Source organism: Callospermophilus lateralis, chromosome 3 (genome assembly GCF_048772815.1).
Source record: "Callospermophilus lateralis isolate mCalLat2 chromosome 3, mCalLat2.hap1, whole genome shotgun sequence".
NCBI lineage: Eukaryota > Metazoa > Chordata > Mammalia > Rodentia > Sciuridae > Callospermophilus > Callospermophilus lateralis.
In genome coordinates, this window is record NC_135307.1 from 185529514 (window position 1) to 185554854 (window position 25341).

Genomic DNA, 25341 nt, shown 5'->3' on the forward strand with positions numbered 1-25341 from the left:
TGCTTTATTGTACAAAAAGTTTCCAGTGACAGTAAATTAGTTCTTAAAAAAGGACAAAAAAAGTCATTTTGGATAGAAGCATTTCACTAATTGCTTTATTTAAGCAAACAAGAAAAAAAGTCTTATCTGACCAATTAGGTTGAAGGGTTTTATTACCTTTAAGAAGCCATTAGCTGGGATAAAACACTGCAAGCACTTGTGTCAAAACAAATAAATAATGCTCTCTCAATTAGCAGAGAGAGTGGTAAATCCGTTAAATTAGAGACACGTACTGCTTCACGTGGCATGGCCCAGCCAGCACCCACCACCACCACCAGAACCAGACAAACAAGAACAACAGACAGCAGTTTTCAGTTACAATCTCAGGGAAGACCATAAGCTTGGAGAACGGACACAACCACTTCCATTTGAACTGGCCCTGGACACTTGGAAGAGGGCATGTGTCCAGGTTAGGCCTGAGGGTCCCACAGGGCCCTTCCCAGGCCAGGGGAGAGTGGCCGGGGCAATTGACACCCCCAAGGCCCAACCACTGACAGGAGGTGTGGCCAGTTAAAGGTCCACCTCTTTGCAAGGCAAAGTGCTGCCCTGAGGTACCAGGCCATAACAACTGGTTTTCTCTTAACTTCCTCAAATGCTACTCATCCCCCTCACCCCTCCACCCACCCCCAACAGGCTCAACAAAAAACACAGTGGTTTGAGAACCAACAGTCAGTGCACAAGCTCTGGGGCCAGCACCTGGCTGGGCCTGTCCGCCTCTGCCTCCAGGACCCCAGTCACAGCAGCAGACAGCTGGGGCTTGGCCAGCACTGCCCTGGCTGCAGGCAGAAGGGGACAGTTTCCCCTTCTCCAGGAGGTCCTGAAAATAAGTTCTAACCAGGTCTACTATGGTTTACGGGAGACCCCAAATTACCCTATTCAGGGCAATAAATATTTATAAATATGTGGAGAGCCTTCCTTAAAGGGTCAATTTGCTTCAAGGGTTGCAAAGACCCTACCTTTTTAAAAACTTTTAACAATCATCAAGCACAGCCTCTGTGGATTGCTTTTGAGGCAAGACCCCTAACTGGGAGAGCCATCCCACCCCACCCCGCCACCATCTGACTGTGGGGTCCCAGAGGTCTCTAGAGTCCCACACCTTGGAGATACGGGGGAGGCACCCATTCCTCTTCCTTCGTAAACATCTGCCTGGGAACGGCAGGCACACCTGTGGCAGCCCCTCATTCCACCCTGCCTCAGAAAGAGGAAACCGGAGGCCGCCTGGAGGCAGACACAATGAGAGAAGGGGAGGCCAGGCTGGGGCTGGGTGGTAAGCCCACGATTTGTTTGGATGACTGGAGTCTATAGCTTTGAGTGTATATTTCTGGAAACCACTTCAAAGTCAATTCTAGAGAGGCATTTTATGTGACCGGTTCAAGTAAAATGTAATACATTTAATGGGGTCATGCTCTTCTTAAAAATTTTAAGAGAAGCAAAAACAATGAAAAAGCTATAAAAAAATTACACAAAGGCCAGTAAAATTACACTGGTATCAATTAAAACTGGGCAAGTAAAACTCAAACAGCCTCAGTTTTCAGAGTTATCACTGCCCCCGCCGGCCCTAGTTCCTGGAACACAGAGGGAGACACTACAATGACACAGCGAGGAAAACCAAGTCCCACTCCCACGGGTGAGGGTTTCCCAGTTGCCACCCTCGGGAATAGGACTACTTTCCCAGCATTGCTGAGTGGCAGCGGAAGAGCCCATAAATCAAACCACTGGTGGAAGATTTTACTTTGAAATGGAGTGATGTTTGGTTAATAATTTGAGATCCACTAATCCTAAATGGGGTGACCCATTTAAAATGGCCTCTGTGTAAATTCACAGTTCATTAGATGGAGTCTGGTTTGAACAGGTCATTATGTGGTTAGTATGTAAGTGATGGAGTGAGGACGGCCAGGGACAACCAGGACACACTGGCTCAGTCTGTGACATTCATGACACAGTCAAGCTTCCTCTTAATGGGAGGTTGGTTCAAATCATCAACTTTTTAACTGAGGTGGTTTTGCTTAGTAACCCCTTTTGGTTTACAGTAGAAATGTGCAAAAATTTTAAATGAGGAATATTCTATTTACAATTAATTTAAACTTATGAAGCTGTTTTAACTGGCCCATCTAAATGTGTTAATTAACATCAATGATGGTTTCTTATTTTTCACACTTTGTTACTCTGATCATTAGCAGTGATGGAAAAGCTAAATTAAGTTAATGGGGAACAGATTATAAATTCTTAAAGGACTTCTTGGTTTGTTTCAACTGGAAAATATAGAGAGAAAGATGAAGAGGCATTTTTGCCTCTACTCATAAATTTTTGGTACCAAATTTCTTAAAAACCACATGGTTTAAAAAAAATTTTTCCAAAAAATTATTTTAACATGCTGCTCAGACTTGACTGCTAAAAAAATAGCACGTAGACGTACCACACTGAGCAGCCACAGCAGTGCCAGAAACATTCAACTCACCTTCACTTTGTAAAAAATATGAATTATAACTGAGCACAGAACCAACCTCCACCCTGTCACAAGAGTAAAGGTCCTCGCACCCTGAAAGAGATGAAAACAAAGGCCCACTGCCCCCACGCGGGGCGCCAGTGCAGCGAGGGGCAGCAGCAGAGGTGGACCCTGCACCTGGTGCCCGTACAGTCCACGGATGCAGCTCTGCAGTAGCCGGGGGTGCGGGCTGAGCCCCCACACCCAGGAAATCAGCGCAGTGGTGTGAGAACCCTACACTGCTAGCGAGACTTCACACCCACGAGGACAACAATGAGGACGATGGTGACGACAAAGAGTATCAGGATCACCAACATCTTCCGATTCTTCTTTTGGTACTGCTCTGCCTACAGGGAGAGGAGGAAAGAGACAGTCATTTCCCCAGAACCCAAACCCAGTAGCCTTGCTTTCTGGAGAGGCTTCTGACACTTTCTGCATAGCAAGTAGCAATGTGTTTGCTAAAGACCAGGCCACATTAACCAACCCTCCCTTGGTTTAATCATGGACTCAGGGAAACATTGTTGGGAACTGCTGTTAAGACAAAGGCTGTAGAGATGCCAAAGACTGAGCTTCTGGATCTGGGTGCACCTGAATTCCCCCCACTCTGGCTTCCTCAGCCTCATAGAAAGTCCCATGTCTAGACACAGGTGCATATCGCCTTTCCTGTGAAAGAGAATAGAAGGTACAGTTCCCATAACCAGGAGGTACAGAACAGACGGCTGAGGCTCATTTTCAACCTCCTCTAAACTTAGAAATAAAAAACACCCTCTGAAACAGAAATGGGTTAAATGTGCCCCATGGCTGTTTTGAGTAGAGCCCACCTAAGGCGAGCCCTCCCAGTGCCAGGTGCTACTCAGAAAAACGGAGGAGCTCCCAAAAACCCAGCCTGGGGAGGCCCATCTGGGAGAGCTCAGAGGGAGCACTACATAACCCAACATGCCTGAGGTGCAGAAATGCCAGCATGCCCCATGCCACTGCCCCTGACAGACCCTGAGAAAACCTCTTCCTATGCAGGATAGGAAGGCAAGGGGCCAACATGTACTCCAGGGAGTACAGGCCCCCTCCAGGTCTGCAATCCCAGGTGGACGAGGAGAACTGGCGAGGACATAGTTTTTTCTGTCCCACCTCCATGCCTCCTGCCTTCTTCCTTGGTGAGCCCCCCATTCACTGGTGAAGCCCCTTCTCAACTGAGAGGAAATGGCAGGACAGTGAAGAGACTACTAAGACTCAGTCATCCTCAGAGGAGCCACGTGCCAGAACATAGCTGCCTGATCCCACTGCCCACATGAGGCCTGAGGGACCAGGGTGCACCCCTACTGTCCTAATGAGTACACCCAAGCCTAGGGCCAATACCCAAAACATACCAGAAGGCCTCTTGCAATGAGGCAGACAATACAACCCATGAGGACATTTCTAGTCTAGATCTGTTTATTCCTGAGGGGAGGTTCCCCACCTCCCCCGTCCTTTTTAGAATGCAAAACATGCCCCACTCGTTGTTATTTAAGAAACTTCAAAAACAATGCATAATGCAGCAGCATATCAGAACCTGGTATCACACTGTGAAGAACTAAAGTTGATTTTCACTTTAATATACAGGGCTTGGCAACTGGGTTAATCTAAATGCTTAAATAGTCTCTGCAAGGGCAGGGCATGCCTCCCTCTCATTGGGTGCTGCTTTCAGTCCCTCCTGTGCCAGCCATGGCTAGCACCTGAGGCAGACTATAGACTGGGCGCTCTGTGAACCTGTCATTCGTGTTAGGTGGTCATCTGGGCTGTCTGGCGACTGGTTTTAGAACAGTAATATCGTATTGTGTTAGTGAATTGGGAAAAGGCTCATTGTGTGGCTAGGAACACTACTGGGTCTCATAATACAAGGAAGTGGACACAATTTGTTTTATCTGTGAAGCACTATTATATTCCTTTAAAAGAAAACATGTGCACGTAGTATTCGTGGCATGAGACTTCTAAGATGTTTCCCACTGATTTTTAACAGAAAGAAATGAACAAATATCATGAAAACATTCTGAAACAGGCACCTCATCAGCAAAGAATGAGAGCACCAGCGCTCACACTCCCACAAACTCCCTCTTCTCCAGGTAATGCAAAGACTTGGCGTAGTCAGCAGAGGGAAAGTGAGACCTCTGTTCTCTCCAGAGGGACTCTCCACCAGCAAGGGGGCCGGAGTCAGTAGCTGCTCCCAGGCAGATACCCCCATAGAGAATAAGAGATGACTCAGGAAAGGAAAACCAAGTCCCTTCAGGATTTACTGTCACAACAACATGTAACCCCAGACTGCAGCACTTCTGGATCAGTTAACTGCAGCAAAATGGCAACAGTACCCCGCAAGGCAGCTGGAATGAAATGGTGGTGTGCATTGACACAACCACAGAGAGCTGGCCATGCACTGGAATGCCAACAGTAGCCATGGTGGACATCTGTGAATTCTCTCACAAACTCTCCAGAGTTGCTGACATTTCCTAAAAACTCCCAACCAACGGAAGATGATATTACCTTGTGAAGCTGTTTCAAGCCATCTTCGGTTTTGATACAGGACTGTTCAACATTATAGTCAATTCTATCAAGGACCGTACCCTGAGTAACAAAGGACAGACATGCAGGATCAACAGTCGCAGTGGGGGAACTGAACTTTGAATACAAGACATGCAAATTTATAGACAGAATCCACCCTGCATGTTCTGACCACCTAACTGTGTGGCTAGGGGGCTCACAATGGAAGTGCAGGAGTCGACCCTCAAGCAACATCAGGTACTCCAGCCCAGAGTGCAGGGTTAGTTTCAATGAAGACTAGCTCATGGAAAAGAAAGACTTGACAACTTGAGGTTTTTGTTTTTGATTTTATTTTTTTGGATTTAGCCAATGTCTGATACACTGTATTCAGACTTACTAGGGATTTAAAAAATACAGAGTTCAATGGAAATAAGCTCTGTGCAGCAAAGAGACAACTTTGTTGCTCAACCCAGTCATGACTAGATCTGCTCATTGACCATTATATCTACAAAAGTGAACACGATTCTCCACAGGTCAGAGCAGAATACGGAAAGCTCCAATCTACCAACTAAAATTTAAAATCTAGTCTCAAAAATAAGTGTTTTTAATTGTTTAATTTCCTGGTTCCTATAGGAAGAAGGGACACTGGGCTGCAGGGAGGGCAGGACTCTTATTGGAAACATGCTAGATCAGGAGAGATGGAGGTTCACTGGGAAGCACGGGAGTAATTAATGTAACTGGATCTCGTGTAGCCTGAACACTCCATTCTGCAGTTGGTTTCAGGGGGATCAGGACCCAAATCCCTGCTGGCAAGATAATAAAATGCCGTAATCAGATTTTAACGGTGAACGACAATTTAATTCTACTTGGAAGCTGGTGATTCTAAGCGCCATCACACAATAACCCGCCAAAATCCGAGAGGAAATCTTCTCTATTGCTTGCTCGGTCCCCACAGTAGTAGTGGGCTCATATCAATGCCCTGGGGCAGGGGCAGGGAATATTACAACTTCTACTTATTTCTTTTTATCTGAAAAAAAGTTTATTAATATTTTTATAGAGAAAGACAGCAGCCAATGTAAATCATTTGTAAGTATATACCTACTATGTATATATCTGTATACATGCATGCGCAGAGCACAGATCAAATCTTTCCCTGATTGAAATACAGGATTCAAAGGACTTCGAAGAAGATGCACATCACAGCAGGAAACTTCACAGATGGGGAAGGAGGACCTGCATACCTGTTCTACAATCATGGCTCCTAAGTCCCTAAAGATCTCATTGAGGTCAGAGATGGACTGCACGATCTGACGTATATCTCGCTCCCGCTCCTCCACCATCAGCGTGTTCTGCTCCACCAGCACCAGCTGGTCGTCTGTGAAGCCCTAGCGAAACAACAGCATGGAATTTCCCCACTGGGAAAGCTATGGCATGCCAGCTCAGATATCATTTAAAGAAAACAAATTCTGAAAATATTTCTATAAAGCACACGACAATAAGCACTTATTTTTCCATAATAGGAAAGATCCAAATTCCCCCAAGCAGCGGGATCTATGGCACTGTCACCAAAGCAGGGGACACAGAAAGAAGCCCAGTCTGTAGCCATGCAAGGGCTCAGGGATGACCCTGTGCTTCCTTGGGTTCTTCCTGAGAAAGCAGGGTAAGACTGCTTTCCTGACAGTTCTGGAAAGCAGACTACAAGGTCTCTCTGCAGGTTCTGGAAAGGAAGAAACAGTGTGGCTGTTCTTCCGCTTGCTGAAAAGGCTACTTGGTGGACATGGGAGTCGAGAGCACACTGCATCTGCACTGCACTGCACAGGAGTTGAGGTCTAGGACAGGAGGAAACCGAGGAATGCCTATGCACAGCAGTCACTTTTGCAGCCCCTTCACGTACCCGATCATACAGAGTATTATCGTCTCCATCATCCATTAGTGGTACTGATGTATCAAAAAAATGCTGGGATCTTTCCTCTCGATTCTTCATGCCTATCATAGATAGGAATCCACTTTACTCGAATATGTAAACCATTCTGGTTACTGTTCCACCATTAAAAAGGGGAAATCTAGAGTAAAACTCAACAGTCAAAGTGGAGATCTCCTAGAAGCTTCAGAGAAGCAGCTCTGGGGAGGGGAGGAGGGCATTAATACATGCGAGGGTGTGCCAGCCTTGAGAGACCTTCAAGACAAGTCCCACTCTAGCTGTGCACAGCTCACCTGATGCCAAGACAAAACGACACAACCATCTGAGAATCTCTAAGTAAAACAGAAATGGTCACTCTAACTGCTGTTACAAAACATTAACAACAACAAATCAATATTTTCTCTAGGAGCATTTCTATTGAGAATCTCAAATAACCCTAATCAAATTTCAGAGGCAATACAATTAAAATACAAATATTGTTAGTTGTCAGAGGGAAGGGAAAGAGAGGTGTTTTTGTTTTTGTTTTTAAGCATGTGGGGACTTTTTTGGCTGGTTGCAATGGCAAAGTAAAAACCCCATTTCCAAGGTAAGTAGAATGAGGATATGACTGTTTGGCTTTGAACTATTTGGTAAGAAAAGGTACGCTGAACCAAGTGGTGGTGAAGGCAGGAAGTACTTAAAAACTATTCTCAGAAGGTTTGTTAGGCATTCTCAAATACTCAGTTGTTATGCAAATATGTGGCTTCGTGTGATGACAACTATTTCTTTTACCTATTTATGAGCAGTTCCCAAGCTTCAACAGCTAGAAAATAGCAATTTTTTTTCAACACTCTAGGATGATTTTCAAATTCCTCAAGTTTGAGATGGAATAAACGTTTGCTTAGATGTCAACTACTCTAGGATCCTCTGGTTAACCTGGGGAGGGGACCTCCTTTTGTTACAAAGAATGGAAAAGGTACAAGGAATAAATAGAGAAAGAGTTACAAAAAAGAAACAAAGAGAACAAAAAGTAATTCTTTTCTCCAAGTCCCTTCAGTAGGGCAGGCAGCACTCACGTTTGAGGTAGCCCGACTGTGCATGCCGGAAGCTGGTGGACAGCTCCTGCAGGGCCTGTGCCAGGGAGGCAACCACATTGCGCAGCAGCCGCTCCTCCTGCTCCGAGCAGGCCCTGCGGGCCCGGCTGGGCAGGGCCTGCACAGCACGCTGGCACCTGTGGAAAAGCTGAGAGAATGGCCATGCTCAAGGCAAGAAGGCCTCTGCCACATAAAAGTGGGGGAGGGCAGTGCTGTGCCATGTAGCAGCGCAGGGAAAGCTGCCAGGATGGAAACCACCTTCAGCTTCACTTGTACACCCAGGAGGATGCAACTGGGTCCCCCTTCCCACATCCCTGTGCCTGTGGTGCGCCCCACACTGCGTGTGACCTCATGCCATTTTTACCAGCTACCCTGCTATCACTGCCCTCTTCTCCTTTAATTCCCACACACACACCAGAAGGCAGGTACTAGCATTGCTGTCATTCCCACTTTTATAGGAGAATGGTGGAGTTAGAGGGATTCATGGAGAAACCAGTGTTCCCACGTTAGGATACTCCTCCTCTGAAGACAGGCATGCAAGAGATTCAAACAAATAAAAATACAAACACTAATGCTTAAACACAGCCCATGGTAGTTAAAAATTATTCAGATTTAACATTTTATAATGAATCCCACTATTGTGTATAATTATATATACCAATTTTTTTAACATTTATAATAAAAAAATTTAGCATGCTGTTTTTTTTCAATTATGAGAACTGTATTTTAACATAAATTTTTAAAGCATTAGTATATAAAAGAAATTGTATATTTAAAAATAAAGATTGAATTCCACACTATTCTGAATTTAATTTTTATTTAACTAATACATAGTAGCACATACTAACAATTAAAAAATAGTCCCCACATCTTCAGGTCACTGCACCCATATGTTGCTACCTGGTGGGCCTCAGGGCCTCTATAAGTTCCTTTGAGAACTTCAGGCTTGGAAGTGAAACTCTAGAATGGTCCACTAGCTGGTTTAGAGTGGCAATACTGTGTGGCTTTTGAGATGGCCTCAAGGAGACTTGGCCTGGCCATCAACTTCCCAGGATCCTCTGTGGTCTCACCTGTGTGATCTCTTGGGTGGTTATTTCAATGGCGTGTTCCTCCTCACTGCTGTCATCCAGGGTGGGTCTGTTTAAATGCTTATCGTGAAGGCTGGCTAATTCCTTCATCTTCTGTTTAATCCGGCCAACATCGTATTGTATCTGAATAAATGAAGTCACCAGAGCTCCATGATGCCTGGCAGGTGTCTAGGCCACTGAGACAACTACACTCAGAACAGAACTGGGCCTTCAAGTTACCCCAAAATTAAACATTGTCCTTGAATAACTTTTCAATTTCTTTCTATAATTCAGGTGGTTACTACCAACATAAAAACTGAAGCCAAGGGCTGGGGCTATACTTCAGTGGCAGAGTGCTTGCCTCACACCTATAAGGCACTAGGTTCAATCCTTAGCACCACATAAAAATAAACAAAATAAAGTCATTCTGTCTTCCTACAACTACAACTACAAAAAAAAAAAAAAAACAAAAAACAAAAAAAAAAAACACCCAAAACCAAAAAACAACAAAACAAACAAATAAACAAACAAACAAAAAAACTAAAGCCAAATCATTAACACATACTTTTCTTATGTGGTATGTAAAATGAATAAACCCAATACTTAAGTATTTCATCTACAGTCACAGTAGTTTACATGGCAGATATCTTAAAACATGTTACTATTACTTTAAAAAAAAAGAGATACTGAGAAACTCTCATTCAACTTACTTCATCCACTCCATCCACCCATTTCGGAGGTGACCTCTTTGTCACACCAATTGCTGCTTCTGGGTCTAAGCTAATGCCTGACACCAGTGCCATACGGTCATCAGCAAGCTACAGGAAAATAAATGGACATTAAAATTCTTTTTTGGATTCAGTTTAGGTAAGGAAACTCTTCCTCCCTTTTAAATGTGGCTCCCTAAAGAGCTATAGAAACATAGGAGTAAATGCACTTGCCTGTATTATAAACTTGCTTTTGACACTTAGGATTTGGAACTGTTTTCCTATCTTTTCATGCATCAGTTCTTAATTTCCTTGGGCATACTTGTGAACATGAATCTGACTTGATCTGGCTATAGAAATGTAATGAAAAAGTCAACAGAAGATCCTTAAAAGAAAGGCCTCTTAGTACCAAACTACAATAGAACGGCATGAACCTCAGCAATTAATGTGAACAGATACAAGTAAAAAGAAATCCTAGGCTATAAACGGAACTAATACAAAATTTTAATAGTAGCAAGGTTTACTTACATCCATTTAGCTTATTTTGTAAATAGTATTGATCCAGTTAGCTCAGTCATGAGATCATCAACCATGTGCTAAAGCATGTGAAAGAGCTGCCTGACCCAGGCAGTCACCCACAGGCCAGAGCGATCCACCCGCAGTGCAGTCTCACCGGTCATTTCTCTCCCCACTTAGAAACCCAGAGGCAACATTCTCCCTTATTTTGAAATGATATCAATATTCCTTTTCTTCTCTCTCTCTCTTGCTCACGTTTTAAGAATGGGAAGAAATCGCAGATTTTCAAGGTTAAGCTTTTTTTTGGGGGGGGGGGGGAGCTGGAGGCAGTGAATGGGTTGAAAAGATTTGGAGGTGACCTCTGGAGCTCAGAATTTTTAAATGGCAATTTCAGAAGATCCCAATGAAAATCAAAATATTGGAAAATGGTCTATAAAAGCCCTTTATAGATAATACTCTTGTAAATTTCTAAATCATACTGTAGAACTAGGTGAGGATTTTCTATTCCTTTCTCTCTTCCCTTCAATTATCTAAATTCATTTTTTTTTATTCATCTGGCAAAAACTTATTTGCTTACCTAACAATAAAAAAGTAAAGACAAGTAAAAACCCATAGGTAAAAGAAAACAAATATCACATAAGGAAAAAATCTAGATTAAAAGAACTCTTCAAGTAATAAGCCCTAAATACAGAACAGGGCTCACAGCAAAATGCCTAAAAGCAAACTGGTGTCTTTGCCTTCCAGACCCCCATGCCTCTCCAACCTGGCAGCCAGGCCTGCCTTGCTCTGCACTGGGTATCCTTCGTACCACAGGCACCATATCCACTCAGGAAATGAGTCTTGTGCAAGGACCACACACAGACAGGACCAGACCCCAGGACTAGCCCAGAAGGCCAGGGAGCAAGGATTCAGTCTACTGCATTGATCCGAGACCTAGAGCCACAGGCCCAGGGTTGCCTCCATTCCTAAACAAATGGTGCATTACCCAAACCTGCACTGTCTGGGGTTGAAGTGGTGGACTCTCCATCACCTCCATTACCACCTTTTGTTTGTTTTTAAGAGTTCACTAATAGAAATTTCACATTCCTTTTATTATTTCAATCCTCACAAAAACTAGGTGAGCTAGGAACTATTATTCCAATCTATAAATACAGAAATTGAAACTCAGAAAAGTAGCTTGCCCAAGGCCACAGAGCTATTATGTGACAGATTAAAACCTGGGTCAGCTGAATCCAGAAGACCCTTCCACCCTACAAGCTGCCAATCACTCTGGCAGGTCCATGAAATATAACTGCAATTTGCTAAGAAAATGAATCAGGACAAGCCATCAGATTAAAGCTCAACAAAACCCAGAACTTTGATTCATTCCCCAGCAACTGCACAGGCTCCATAACTGTTAGGAAAAAAATGGTCTCTTCTACCGACAGGCTGTGGAACAGACACAAAGGTGGCCTGCCTGCAGACAATCAGGGGCAGTGCTGGTGACTGCTCCACGTGTTCCTGATCCAAGGCCACAGAGGGGCATCCAACTTTGTGAAAGACACACTGTCTAAGGCAGAGGGACAAACCACATGGTCACTTAACGGCACACTGCCGGTGTGTGTTGAATAGGGAATAACTTATAATAATAACCTGAACTTATACTCCAGCTTTTTATACTAAGCAAAATCTAAAATTGTCATACCTTTTGATAAGCCACAGATTTTCCACTATACCACTTATCTAATCTACCATATGTTATTATTATGCCATATTTCAATACAGCAATAACGATTTATATTTATACATAATGATTCTGTTTCTATAATGATTTATAATGAACAAAATAAGTTGACCTGTTTACACTTTTACAAATATACATCAAGCTAAAATTTACCTGTACTGTGACTAATACTGTTTTATCTAAACAAAATATTGTAAACCACACATAACAGCTAAAGTGGATCCAATTATTTTAAGCGATATTTATACAAGAAATGTGTTCTCCCCAAGTTAGATGTAAATCAAACCTGGGGCAAATGTACTTTTCTAAGGGTCCTAAAGAAGCTGGCTAATGAGGCAGTCCCTCCAGGAAAGCTTGGTCACCAGCCCACCCAGTTGGATGTGAGTGTTCCTGCACACCACATCAGTAGTTTGCCAATGAGAGAACAGCTCATTCTTTGGGATAGCAAACTTCAAATGGCCAACAATTTGTCCCCTTTTTGATAGCATCTACAGCCATAACTCACCATGATAGAAATGCTGCCCTACTGAGAAGAAATGTATCATTTCTTTTATCAGTACCAATTGATAATGTACTATTATAAAAGAAGACAGGATATTTTGGGAAGGGAAACAATTGAGAATAAATGTCAATTACTTGAAACAAATATGAACATAAAAATACATTTTAAGTCTCAAATAGTCACCCTTTCAACTTCTAAAAATCTCACTTGCCACTTAAAAACACGTTTTCTTGTTTGCTGAAATTCCAGCATACATTTCCACTTTCAGTTGCCATCCTATTCCACACAGACCTTAAAAAACTGTCAATTTTCATTTTATTTATTCTTGCCTAATTTCAGCATGATCCCTCTCTCTAAAAATATGATGTTGGTTATTAAAGCTTTTCTTAATTAACTTGTACTTCTTAAGTAAAAAAAAAAAAAAAAAAAAAAAACCTTCCCTTATTTTAAAAATAAGAAAAAATTGTTACAAAAGCTGTAGAGCAGGGTGTGGTGGCACATGCCTGTGATCCCAGGAGATTGAGAGCATTGAGAGTTCAAGGCCAGCTTGGGCAACTTAGCAAGATTCTGCCTCAAAACAAAATAAAAAAGGCCAGGGATGTGGCTTAATGGTTAAGAATATTTCTAGCATGCTCAAGGTCCTAGATTTAAACACAAGTATGAAGGTGGGGGGGAAGAGCTGTACTTAAGACAATTAAGAATTTAAGAATGCCTATCTCTTTTAACTTGGGGCTGTCCTCCAAGAACCATGGAGTATACTACCCTAACCTGTGGAAATGCAGAAAAAGTCCAGCAGAGGCTCAGATAGCACACTTAAGTGACTTTCTTGCTAGTCTCATCTTTTGCCCTTGATCCACTTCAGATGTGGACATTAGTTCTGTTAAAGAACACAGTGTAGACAACTTCCTGATCTATGGAAGGAACATGCTCACTCCCTCTCTAAATCCCACTTTTGCGTGCAGGCTGATTTAGTATGCTATAAGATTAAGGACACAGCACAGCCTCCTAGGGATAGGGAAAGTCAGTAAGCTAAAAACTAAAACAAGCCCGGCCACGATATACTGGGATGAGGACAACACTGACAACTCTGAGCTGCCCGGAAGAGGGCCATTTACCAAGCCCAGAAGGACACTAAAGACTGCAGCCCAGACACTCGGCTTACAGGAGGCATGCACACTGCAGAGCAGCAACACCATCCTGAAACTCCAAAGCTAAAAGCCTGGCTTCTTGGAGGGGTGAAAAAGCAGAGGGATGAGAGAATTGAGTGTCAGCGCTGTGTATTTTCAACATGTGCTGATTTAAAAACAATACTGTTCCAGATTATGAAATGACAAAATACTTTTTAAACTATAAAAATATAGAAATAAAAAAGTTGGGAATCACCCACCCTGACATTAAACATCATTAGTTTCACTGATTCTTTTTTCTTAACTAACCCTTAACCCTTAAGGAGCGGGGTTGGGGGTGGGGAATGGACCAGCCTGGGCACAAGGACTTTCTCAAGGCCACACAGACATGACCAGAGACCTGACCCAGACACCAATATACCACCTGCCCCTCCCCAAGCTATGTGGTTTGGGGGCCTGACATTTATATCTTGTGATTTTTTTTTAAAGTCTCTATTTTGAATTTTAAAAATCCAGCCATTTGGGAGATGACTTGTCATAAGCAGATGAGAGGAGGAGGACAAAACAGAGGCCAGGCACTTCCCTGGCAGAGAGAATGGCAGTACTGGATCTCTTCCTCAGAGGACATCTTGTTGAGCATTTTCTGAGAATGAAGGTGGTATCTCCAGGGTTCTTGATTTGAGTAGGAGAGTGACCAACTGTCAGAGTCACCTACAGAAAGCCCTGGAAGGAACAGGCTCTGGTAGACAGAGGCCTTTTCTGTGGGGGCTCAGGCAGAGAGACACCAGGGTGAAGCCTACCCTAGCCCAGGAGGAGTCTGAGTAGACCATCCCAGTACATCCCAGCTCCTGGTTCAGCACCTGGCACTTCACAGTGATGAACACACAATTAGCTGGATGAATCAGCAGTAAATGAATGGGATGAATGGATGAGGTAAATAAAACAAGTCATACAATTCTGGAAGTTACACTCCATGAAAAAAAACCTAATGGTGCTGGAGGAGGAGAAAAAGTGGCAAGTGAGACACACAAGGGGGTACAGTGGCCACAGGCACCCTAGGTAGACAGGCAGGAAGGCACCCCAGGAAGACAGGCAGGAAGAGTTTGTCACACTTGCACTTCCGTCCATGAACAGAGAAAAGGCACTTGGGATCTCTGGTCACCAAAGGCTGAGCCTGGGAAAGGAAAAGGGCCCGCTAGCTCAGACAGCACACAGGCAGCCTCTGAACTTGCTGACTGAAGAGGAAGTGGGAAAGGGAAGATGGGTTCAGAGGGCTGACCCTTTGGCAACCAGGGCCACCGTGTGCCTCCCATGCAAATGCCCCTTCACCCAGAGTCCTTCCTGTATTTGCTTTTGTCCCTCATCAGACATTGCCCTTTGAGGGTCACAGGTTTTAACCTTACCAACTGCTCAGTAAGGAGTAACATCTATTTTATATTACACTTATTTTAAAACTGCCTGCACTATGTGCCTCAGAGTCTTAACAGTGCTGGAGTTTGGTCAGCAAAACCATCCATGTCCACTGTACCCCAGATATCCTTAACTTCATTGTGACATCTCCCCTCTGCAGACCCAGGCCGCGTGCTAGCAGGGAAGCTCTTGAACAAGGCAGGAAACTCCCACCAAGGACTGGCGGCACCTGCTCAAGGAGCTTCCAGCTGAGAGTATGCTTTAACAACTGACAAAAGTCACCTGTGCACGTGTTGAATGCATCCTCCACCCCAAAAAAGGGTGTGCAGTAGAAATGGAATGTCCCTTCCAGTCCCAGCTTCTCTTGGGAGATATTCACTGCTAGTGGTTTTGTGTGTATCTTTTCAGTTTTTTAAAGTACATACAAGCATAAATGTGAGTTATTTTCCTTAAAAAAAAAAAAAAAAAAAAGTGTGGGGTGGGGGTGAAAGGTAAGATTCACATTACCCAAACTGCTTTGCCTGTGGCTTTCTTCCCACTAAGCAGTGTGGCTTGGGGACTGAGGACATTGTAGGATTTATTTAATGGGCTCCTAATGAAGGATATTTCAGTTGTGTACTAGCAACTAGTTAAGGTTTTCTGAATTTTTACATAAATCTTAAGTCTCTCAGGACCCCACATGTTCTGAAGGCAGTGGTCCTGTTCGCAGCTCACTGTACAAGTCTATAACTAAAACCAAAGAGCCCTTCCCCGCAGTCACTCATTGCAAGAGTCATCCCTGGTAAGAAGTGCCGAGATGGATGGGTGGCAGCAGTGTCATCTCATTTCCCTCGACCTTTCTAGAAGAGCTAGAAGGAAGGTGCCTGAGCACACACTCCCTCCACCTGCTGGGCGAGATGTAGCGCCCAGCTCCAGAAACGCATTCCACATGTCATCCCAGATACAACAAAGTAGGAAGACGTGGAAGACCCTCTCGGGGCTTCAGTCCCACCTCCCTGGGCTTCTGTCAGGCAGCATGTCCTCCTGTGCTCTACTTGAGCCATAGTATCACTCCCCTCTAACTTCACATTTCAAAAAACACTCAACTTTCGCTGCTTCCAATGGTGAGACACCTCCCAAGAGGTGCAAATGTTGCCCCACACCTCCTTCTAATCACCAGCTCATGCAGGGTGAAGACACCCAACAAATCTAAGCATCACTTTGTTAGACATATTATAATCAAAACAAATGCTAAAACATATATAACGTCCACTAGCATTTTATATATGAGCAAAGACTTTAGGAAAAAGAGGTACTTTATAAACTAAAATCACCTCACATGCAAAAATATCCAAAACACAGTACCTCATCCAGCTCCTGCAGATGTGTTGTTGCCGTCAGGTGGGTCCAGGTAGGGAGAGCAGGAAGAAAGGCATGGGGCAGACAGACAAGGCACCGGCAGGTGAGAAAACAGGTGTTAAGCAACTCTAAATTGACTAAAAACAAAGATCCACTAGTCAAGGCATTTAAAACTGTTCCCTTCTGATTCTTGCTTTCTAAAAAATAAAAGCTGCATTAAGATATATTTTTATTTTTATTAACTGTGTTTGCTTTGTTAAAGGAAATAGGATGTAAGAAACAAATAGTTGTAAAAATTAAAATACAATGGAAATAAACACTTTGTTATCACTAAAGTATACTAGTTAAACTGTTTCATAAATATCAAATATCACATACCATGCCACATTCTAAATTTTCTACGGAAGATTAAATAAGAGAACAAGCTAAGATGTAATGTTACTGTGTCAAATAAATGCATATGTTAACATATAAATCAGCCCTGCAAATGCAACAAAATTAAAAAATGAACAACCCTCAAAATTGTCTACTGCATTCAGCTATCTGAGGGACCCCATGTGTAAGGGCTCTACAAACAAAATCCCACAGACATGGCTTGATCCGTGGTCATGGAGAGTCGAGAAACCACTCTTTCCCGGGAAAACACAGGTGGGAAAATAAAAGAAAAATTCTCAACACTTGCTTGGTATGTATTATTATCAGTCTAGAAAGCACACAATCATCTATAAGGCTATTATAAAAGCAAGCAAATAAGACAAAACAAAAGGTAAAGAGAGCTGTCTGTGAGGGGGAGCGGGGAGGGGGAGTTGAGCTTCTATTTCTAACTAAAGATTCTTTTTAGATCAACGTGGAACTCTATCTTCTGAATAGACAGTTACTAATGACAGATAATCTAAACAACTAGGTCTTTTTTTTTTTTTTACAGTATTGATCATGGAAATAATTAGTGGTGAATTGCAATAATCAACTGTGTTGATTTTCTTGTTTAGCAGTAAATTTAGAAAATTAAAAAAAACACACACAAAATGTTCTCACTTAAAAATTAATAGTGCAAATGAAGTTGGTCTATCAGGACCAAAACACGACTACACAATGATAGCAATAAAATGTACTCAACCCACACTTCTTAGGTAGAACTTCAAGAGGTGACATTCTAGAAACCTGAAAACCTTCCTCACTCCTACAATTTGCTGGGGGCAAAGGAGAACAGTATTTATAAATACATGCCCCTCACAGTAGTGCCAGAAGATACCGGGAGAAGAAAGTGTCAATGGAAATCTGATCTTATTTCCTTTTACTTTAAAAAAGAAAAATGTTTGTTTGTTTTATAGTTTAACATTTCCAGCAAGAAAGCATGACACCTTTTATCAATAAAACTAGATGCAAGCCAAAACCCTAAGCATGGCTGCTCGGGCCTCTTCCCGCTTTGCAGCATTTAATCTTTGAACAAAATATCATCGCAAACCCCGGTCAGGATCTCTGCTGTGCACTACAGCCTTCGATGCTGGAGAACACACACCCTGCTCTTTTGATTTCTACAATTACTAGATGAGAAGAGGTAAAACTGCAACCTGAGATTCTAGGGCTACACACAACTCTTTTCTTACAAATAAGAAAACTAAGCTTCGAAATGTATAAATGCATTGCCTAAGGTCACAGAGCTTGCTGATGGTTAGGATGGGGACAGCCCCAGTGTCCAGACCTCTTTCCATGCCATCCTCGGCCTCTCTAATTTTATTAACAATTCAGGACTTATTGTAACAGCCAGCTGCCACAGCACAGGGATTAAATTCAGAAGGCCCTCTTTTCATAGACCCCCCCCCCCATTTTGCTACTTAAAAACAGAAGGCTTTCAAAACCCCCAGTCACAAAATTACCAGAACATTTAGTGAAGATCTGAATGAAAACATTGAGAATCACCACCAGGAAAAAACAAAATACAGCCGAATGAACACACGTTTCTACATATCTACACCTTCTAAATCTTTATAATGTCTAAATCTAAGTTTCTGACCTACCAATGGCATGAAATCAAGCAAATATTGAAAACTCCAAGTAGCATGTGGAATTTATAGTCTAAAAAACTTTCTACATAAAACTGAAAAATAAGTGGAAACCCATCTGTGTTTACTCAGGAAGTCTGGAAAAGTTGAGCAAAATGAGTTGGAAATACAGGTCTATGCTATAGTGATATTTACTTTATTTCCATTACTGCCAAAATAAAAGCTTGCTTCACTTTTATCCAACAAAGTACCCTTATTCTCAAGTAAGCCTCACTGCTCAAATGGAACCTTTAAAAGCAGAAAAGCAAATAGATCTAAAGAGAAATATACAATGATTTCATACTTGGATTCTAAAGACAGAGAACTGATTTTCCAACAGACAGCCTGGAATAGGGCTCAAAACCTTCACTCTGCAAGTTGGAACTGACTAGGGAAGGCCACAGAGATGAAAAAAGACTCTAGCCTACTGCAAGGAAAGAAATGCACCTTAACAACAAATCTTTACATTTTCCAGGGTCTGCAACCCATGTTCTAGAAAACAGCCAGCACCAGTGTGGTCCAGGAGGTGAGCATGGGGCTCTAGCCACATGAGCTCAGTTCCACCCAGAGCCCCCCATTCATGAGATGGGTGATGCTCGGCCAACTTCCAACCCCTCTATACCTATACCCATACCTGTTATCACAAGCACCTAGGAGGTGGGGCACTGTGAGGATGACATGAGGTTACTCAGGGAGAGGGTTCAGTGCAGTGCCGGGCACACAGTAAGCACTCAATAAAATCTTAGCTAATATTATAGTCAACACTGAATAAGGAGCTTAGATTTCTTTTACCTAGAGTTAATCCTTATTTTCTTCTTAAAGCACATATTTTATTAAAAATAATGTGCTAGTTTCAAACTAAGACCAATTAACTCAAGCTTCCATTTATAGATTATGCATTATTTTAAAGCAGAGCATAGATTATGTGGTAAACCCTACCAATGTAGCTCCAGCCCTGCATTAGATTCATTACAGGAGATCAAAGAAAACAAAAATCCATACAGCATCTCATCAAATGAACAGCAGCTCAACTTCCACTTTTTATTCATTCATTCATTCATTCAAGACTTTACACTTTTTAATGATTCTTGAACTTGTACATCTATTTCAGTTTCCTGAAGCCAAACTGCCTGGAACTGCTTGTATGAGTGGCTATCTTAAAACTTACACTCAGCCGATACCACATCAAAAAGTTATTTCTGCACAGTATCAGGGCTACTTCTCAGGATTTTTGTCAGTAAACATGAACGGACAGCCACAACACTGTTGTTGACTATGGGTTTTTCCCTTTTCAAAATACTAGGTGCTTTGGTTGGGAGAAACAAAACAAAACAAAAAAAAGCTATGTGCTTTGGTTGGGAGAAACAACATATTCAAAAAGAACTCGAGAAAACAACTGTTGAATACACAGGACTACTATTAATTCAAACTTCTCAATTTACAAATGAGGCAAAAGAGTAAGTCTGCAACAGAGTGGGACTCCCCTGAGTTCCCAGACTAACCATCCACAGCTTTTTCCTTTATTTCATGCTGCCTTGAGGCACAAACATGTCGGGGTGCCCAAAACAGAGTGCAAGAGAACGACCCAACAAGTGTGTTTTCCTGAGACTAAAATCAAACCCCAGTCTGCTTTTAACAATTAGTTTTACTAATATTAATGCAACAAAATGCACTAATAAGTAGAATTTTGTTCAGTTTTGGGCACTGAAATTTAAGAAAGATACAGAAAAACTAGACCTTATTTCTAGGAAAGAAATTAAACCATGCGTCTGAGCCGGGACTTCTAAACCTAGGGTAAAAAAAAAAAAATAACACACCGGGGAACAAGGCTTCAGGGTCTTCATGCAGAAGGAGAAAGAGCCTTCCTGTGACATAGACCATAGGGGAAAAAAAGTAAAACTAGGACTACAGGCTGGGAGACATAGACATAATTGAAGTCAATAAAGGAAAAGACACTTCAGTAGTAAAAGGTATGGAATGCCGAGCCCCTGGAATTTCTTCCCGCTGTCACAGAAAGTGATGGGGCAAAGGCGGGCAGTTGTCAACAATTGGGAGATATTGGGCCAAATGACTTTTTAGTCCCTTCTGGCCCTTGAAGATTTTCATTTTGACACGGTAACAAAAGGTTTAAATTCCTGCTTATCTGTGACATATTTAAATTCCTGCTTATTTGTAACATACTTGCCTGAATGCTATAAAAAAATCTCAATGTATATATAGGTATCTACAATAACCCCCACTACCAATGAACTTCTAGCTTTTTCTTCAAATTAGTATTGAAAGAAATGTGGATTTAAATTTTGGGGATAAGTATTAGATGTGCTTTGTTTTGAGTTGTGTGTGAAACCTCATACACACAGACGCCACTTTGCAATCAATTTCTGCAGTTTTCCCCTCAAACAGGGTTGTAAAAATCCAGCATTACATTTTTTAAAAAAATCAATTATTTGAGGTAATTCATTTTTAATTGTGCATAAGACAACAAATGCACCAAAATTAACTTCTACAGTTTTTATTCTAAGTAGGAATTTAAAATTTCATGTTACGATTTCCATTTTTTAAATTAAGTTAAAGTCTTGTGTTTGATTACTTCCCTTTTTAATTATATAAGTTTAGATATACATATTTATAAATTGTCTCTTTAATTGTTTTATTTTTCTATGATAAACATATTTCTTTTAAGTTTTTATTTATTACTTTTCAAACAAAGTATGTAAAAATGGTAAAATATCCTCTAACATATTCATCTGTAGACTTCACAATTAACAGCATTTTGCTTTATTGGCTTCCTCTATTTTTGAGGGACATTAAGTATTTAAATAAGTAACAGCCGTTTTGATATTTCACTTCGAAACATTTCAGTAGGCATCTCTACTAAAATTAACAATTTTAATTAGTTATAATTAATCAGTATTTCTTATATCTCATAAAACCTAGTCCATATCAAATCCAACAGATATAGTTTTGCTTTGTTATATGGCTTTAAAATTATCAAGTCAGAAATGAGGTTTTAAAATATTTGAGCTAGATGTGCAGTGAGGAACACTGAAAATCATAGTTTTAAAAAATCACAGTTTTTTAAAAATCACATTAGCCATGTCTTTTTCTCCAAAATATTTATAATTTTTCAAATGTCCAGAAAAGGTAAAAAACGGCAATCTCTACATATATTCACACCTGGCTATATTTGATTCTGTGCGCGCAGAAATGGTTTCTGTGAAATCACCCGTAAGCAAACAGAAGGTGTAATACTTCGCCCTAAACACTTCAGAAATTGATGGCACACAGTGTCTAATGCACACAATCAAAATTCACAAATGTGCTTTGTTTTAAAATTCTAACTTAGGCAAACTAATTTTGTTAGACTGCAAGATCTATTTTTTAGACTCTGAATTGACTACACAGATATTTGAAATGATCTGATTGTTTTTAAGGATCAGAAAAAGATTTTAAATGCTCCCACTAATATAGGCATATAATATTTTCAATGGTGTGACATAAAAATATTTTTAATGTTCCGACTCAAAACATGTGTTTTTAGTTAGATTTAGAAATCTACTTTCAAGAAACTGAATTAGCTAAATATATCTGTACATTTCCCAAAATTGTACACTTCAGTAATTTATTTTTAATTATTTTACTTAGTTTACATATTTTAAAAAAATTTTGAAATTAGAAAAGCATTTTAAAATGTGGTTTGACTCAGAAATGTACTTTTAAAAAGCACCCGTCTCAGACACCAGGTTTTTAAATCATCTGACTTAAAGATTAAAAAAAGAAAGAAAAAATTCTCAAGTTACACAAAGGTTCAGGGTGTGTTGAATTTTATAACTGAAAAATTTTAAATGATGTTTTATTAATTAAAAGTGAGAGCCCAGAAGCATTAACACGGGTTTTAGTTCCGTGTTTTCCCCCTACAAAGAAGCATAAAATCAAGTCATTTAAGGAGCATGCAATTCTTTCTATTTAACATAACTAAAGACCCATTGAGGAATTTCATTCCTTCAGTTTCTGCACTCTATTTCTTGGCTTATTTCAGGACACTGTTTTCGAAATTAGCGCTAGACACAGTCTGTTTCTGTCCTTGACAGCTTTACGTTTCTTTCTGTATAATACCATTTCTTTCCTTTTATAAATGTAAAAATGCCTTCAAATTCTCATGTAAATAAATAGAAACCCAATATATTCAGTCCTTGCTTTCTATGCTTTTTGACCAAAGTTTACATCCTTTTATTCCTGAAAGTGCACACATGGCTTAAAATCGCTTTTCAATGAGTAATATGGCTAAAGATATTTCCACCACGACTTACAAAAACGAAAAACTGCCTTGGTAGACATGTCAATAATTACAACACTTGCCATAATTTTTCTATTTAGTATTATGGATAAATAATAAAGAAAAAAATTAAAAGGCAGTACAGCTACTATGAGGTGAAATAAACATTGGATTTCAAAGCTCTCTTTCAAGCATAATCCCCAAGAATCAGATCTTGGGGGTACTATTCCCCCATGTTCCAGTTGTTTCCATTCAAACCTAGCCTGGCTAGAGCAGGAAGCCCCCTATTAACACGAGCTTTGTATCTTCACTTTTCAATTAAAGATATTACAGAGCTAATAATCAACATTATTGTTTGAATCACCCTGACCCGCCCCCTTATTTAAAAGAGCAGTAAACTGAGGCTCAGAAAAGGAAAGTTAGCCCCATCAAAAGCAACCCTAAAACAGTTATCTTTCTAAGACCTTGCTTTTAAAAAAAAAAAAAAAAAAAAAAAAAAAACCTCTCCTGTTAGGCTAAGTGAAGGTTCTGGTTAATAAAAAATTTAAAAAGAACATGTGCTATTTTGAGGGGTTAATTTTCACATACACATCATGTTTTTTAAAGAAGTTCGAAGGCAGGGGAAAGCTTAATTTCCTGTCTGGGAAATGGAAAATGAAGAGCCTCGCACCTCACAGTCGCACAAACATGAGCCCCCAGGAAAAACAGTGAAGCAATTATTCATAGGGAACATGGCCACACAGAGGGCTGCGAGGCCATTAAAAGAAAAGGGGTGGAAAACACACACACAACAACAACAACACAACTCCTTCCTCTTTGGGGGAAGGGAACTGTTCACTTGCAAAGATTTGGGTCTGCGATCCCGCAACTCAAGTTATTGGGGCCCAAGTGAAGCCCACCATGAGGGCGGGGGGAGCTTCAAACAAAACAAAACAAAAATAAGTCTTCAGAAAAGCCTAACGCCTCCAAATCCAAGTGTTAAAACATATGTAAATTGGAAGACACCGGTCGTGCAGTGACGAAGGCGGGAGGGGGGAGGACTGGGAGGGCTGCGGAAGTGAGAGCGCAAGGCAGAGGTGGGGCAGGGGCCTAGGACCGTTTCCCCAGCCAGGGTTATAGAGGCCCTCTGACCCTAGCCACGAGACCTTGCATTTCCGTATTATTCTTAGTCTTATTTTTCTTCTTCTTATTATTTTTTTAAACAGAGAGACAGACAGAGACAGACAGACAGGCGGAGCCGCAGTGCACACGGTGCGTGTGTCGGAGAGGCCGCCAGGAGACTCACCGCAGCAATGCTACGTGAATGCAGAGGGCTGGAGGTGGTGTGACTACTCACTTGCTCGGCTAACAGCTGCCGGTTTTGGATGGAATTATTCCGCAACAACAAGAAAGCGTCGGTTAAACGCCTGGTGGCCATGTCTCACCCTTTGTGACCCCCCACTCAGGGTCCCCCCGCCCACTGATAGTCCTGATTGATTCACTTTCTCTTGGTCTGGCCTAGCCGGCCCACCCTTTCACAGAAGCCTCTCTTCACGAGGCCCAAAGCCGAAAAGCGCAGCTTTGCGCTCCGCCAAAGCGCAAAGACCCCTCCCCAAATAACCACCTAGGCTTTCCAATTGTCTGACTCCCCCTACCCAAGACCTGACTTCGATCTCTAAGCACTTGAATCCCCCCAATCCTTGCTTAGCGGGCCAACGTCCCAGAGACCCCACCCCAATCCAACCTTCGATCTACAAGCGTCTAACTCGCCAATCCAGCTCGGAAGTGGGAGGGCCTGAAGCCCCCTACCACTCTCAGTTGCTGAGACCCCCAAAGGTCCTGGCCCCCGGGCCCTAGCGCGGGTGCTGCGCTAGGCCCCGCCCTGACGCCGGGCGCCTCGCCCCCCCCCCCGCGCGAGGCCCAATGTAGGTTTCTGTGTGGACAACCCGAAGCAGGCCCGAGCCCTGAACTACAGAGCGCCTGCAGCTCCCTACTCGGCAGACCGAGCTTGCCAACGCTCAGCCCGACCTCCTGACCCCTTCCTTTCCTGAGTGGCCTGGTCCTCCACTGCCAGCAGGCTGCCGGCCTCCAGGAGGTCAGCAGGGCCTGCCTCCCCGGCCTTTTCACGCCTCTTCTCCGGCTCCCTCCATCCCCGGATCTGACTGTAGCCCAGCCCTGGGCCGTTTCCGTGCCGTGGTCCCGGGTTCTGGCGTCCCCCCTGGCCCTCTTCCTGTCCGTCCCTCGCGAGTGCCCCCCTGTGACGCTTGCAAGCTTTGCTTGCAACGTTCCGGGAGCGGGAGCTCCTTGCCCCCCCTGTCTCTTGCCCCCCTGCCCCGGCGCGGGAGCGCTCCGCCCTCTCCCGGGGTTCTCTCAGGGCGCCCGGTTTCCCTTTCTCTAAGTGGGCTCTGTTGCTGGGACCGAAGAACCGGCCAGTCCGAGCCTCGGCAAAGTGGCCCCCACGCTGCGAACCGCCGCCAGGGGCCTTGGCGCCCGCATTAGAGTGGAAGTTGTGCGGCAGGCAAATTTGGGCTCCAGCAGGGCCGCGCTGGCTGCGCGGAGCGGGGGCGGGAGAGGAAAAGTGGGAGACGACTGCCTCTGCAGGCCGAGCACGCTCCACTGCAGGCGGCG

At 42.5% G+C, this 25341-nt stretch overlaps 1 protein-coding gene across 5 annotated transcripts; it reads right to left on the reverse strand.

Moving 5' to 3' along the window:
* Positions 1-24947, reverse strand: Stx16 (syntaxin 16). Of its 5 annotated transcripts, none has more exons than XM_076851907.1 (9): positions 24071-24947; positions 16423-16434; positions 9804-9911; positions 9097-9237; positions 8009-8174; positions 6927-7018; positions 6274-6417; positions 5036-5116; positions 1-2871 (listed from the first exon to the last, which is right to left on the reverse strand). In XM_076851907.1, the coding sequence occupies exons 1-9, from the start codon at positions 24149-24151 to the stop codon at positions 2767-2769; spliced, it is 930 nt and encodes a 309-aa protein (XP_076708022.1). In that variant the 5' UTR covers positions 24152-24947; the 3' UTR covers positions 1-2766. The 5 variants fall into 5 exon arrangements, with proteins under 5 accessions (XP_076708022.1, XP_076708024.1, XP_076708025.1 ...); XM_076851909.1 differs by lacking the exon at positions 16423-16434 and adding an exon at positions 10035-10150 and having other exon boundaries at positions 24071-24150; XM_076851910.1 differs by lacking the exons at positions 16423-16434; positions 24071-24947 and adding exons at positions 10035-10150; positions 24020-24040.
* Between the last annotated feature and the right edge of the window lie 394 nt (positions 24948-25341).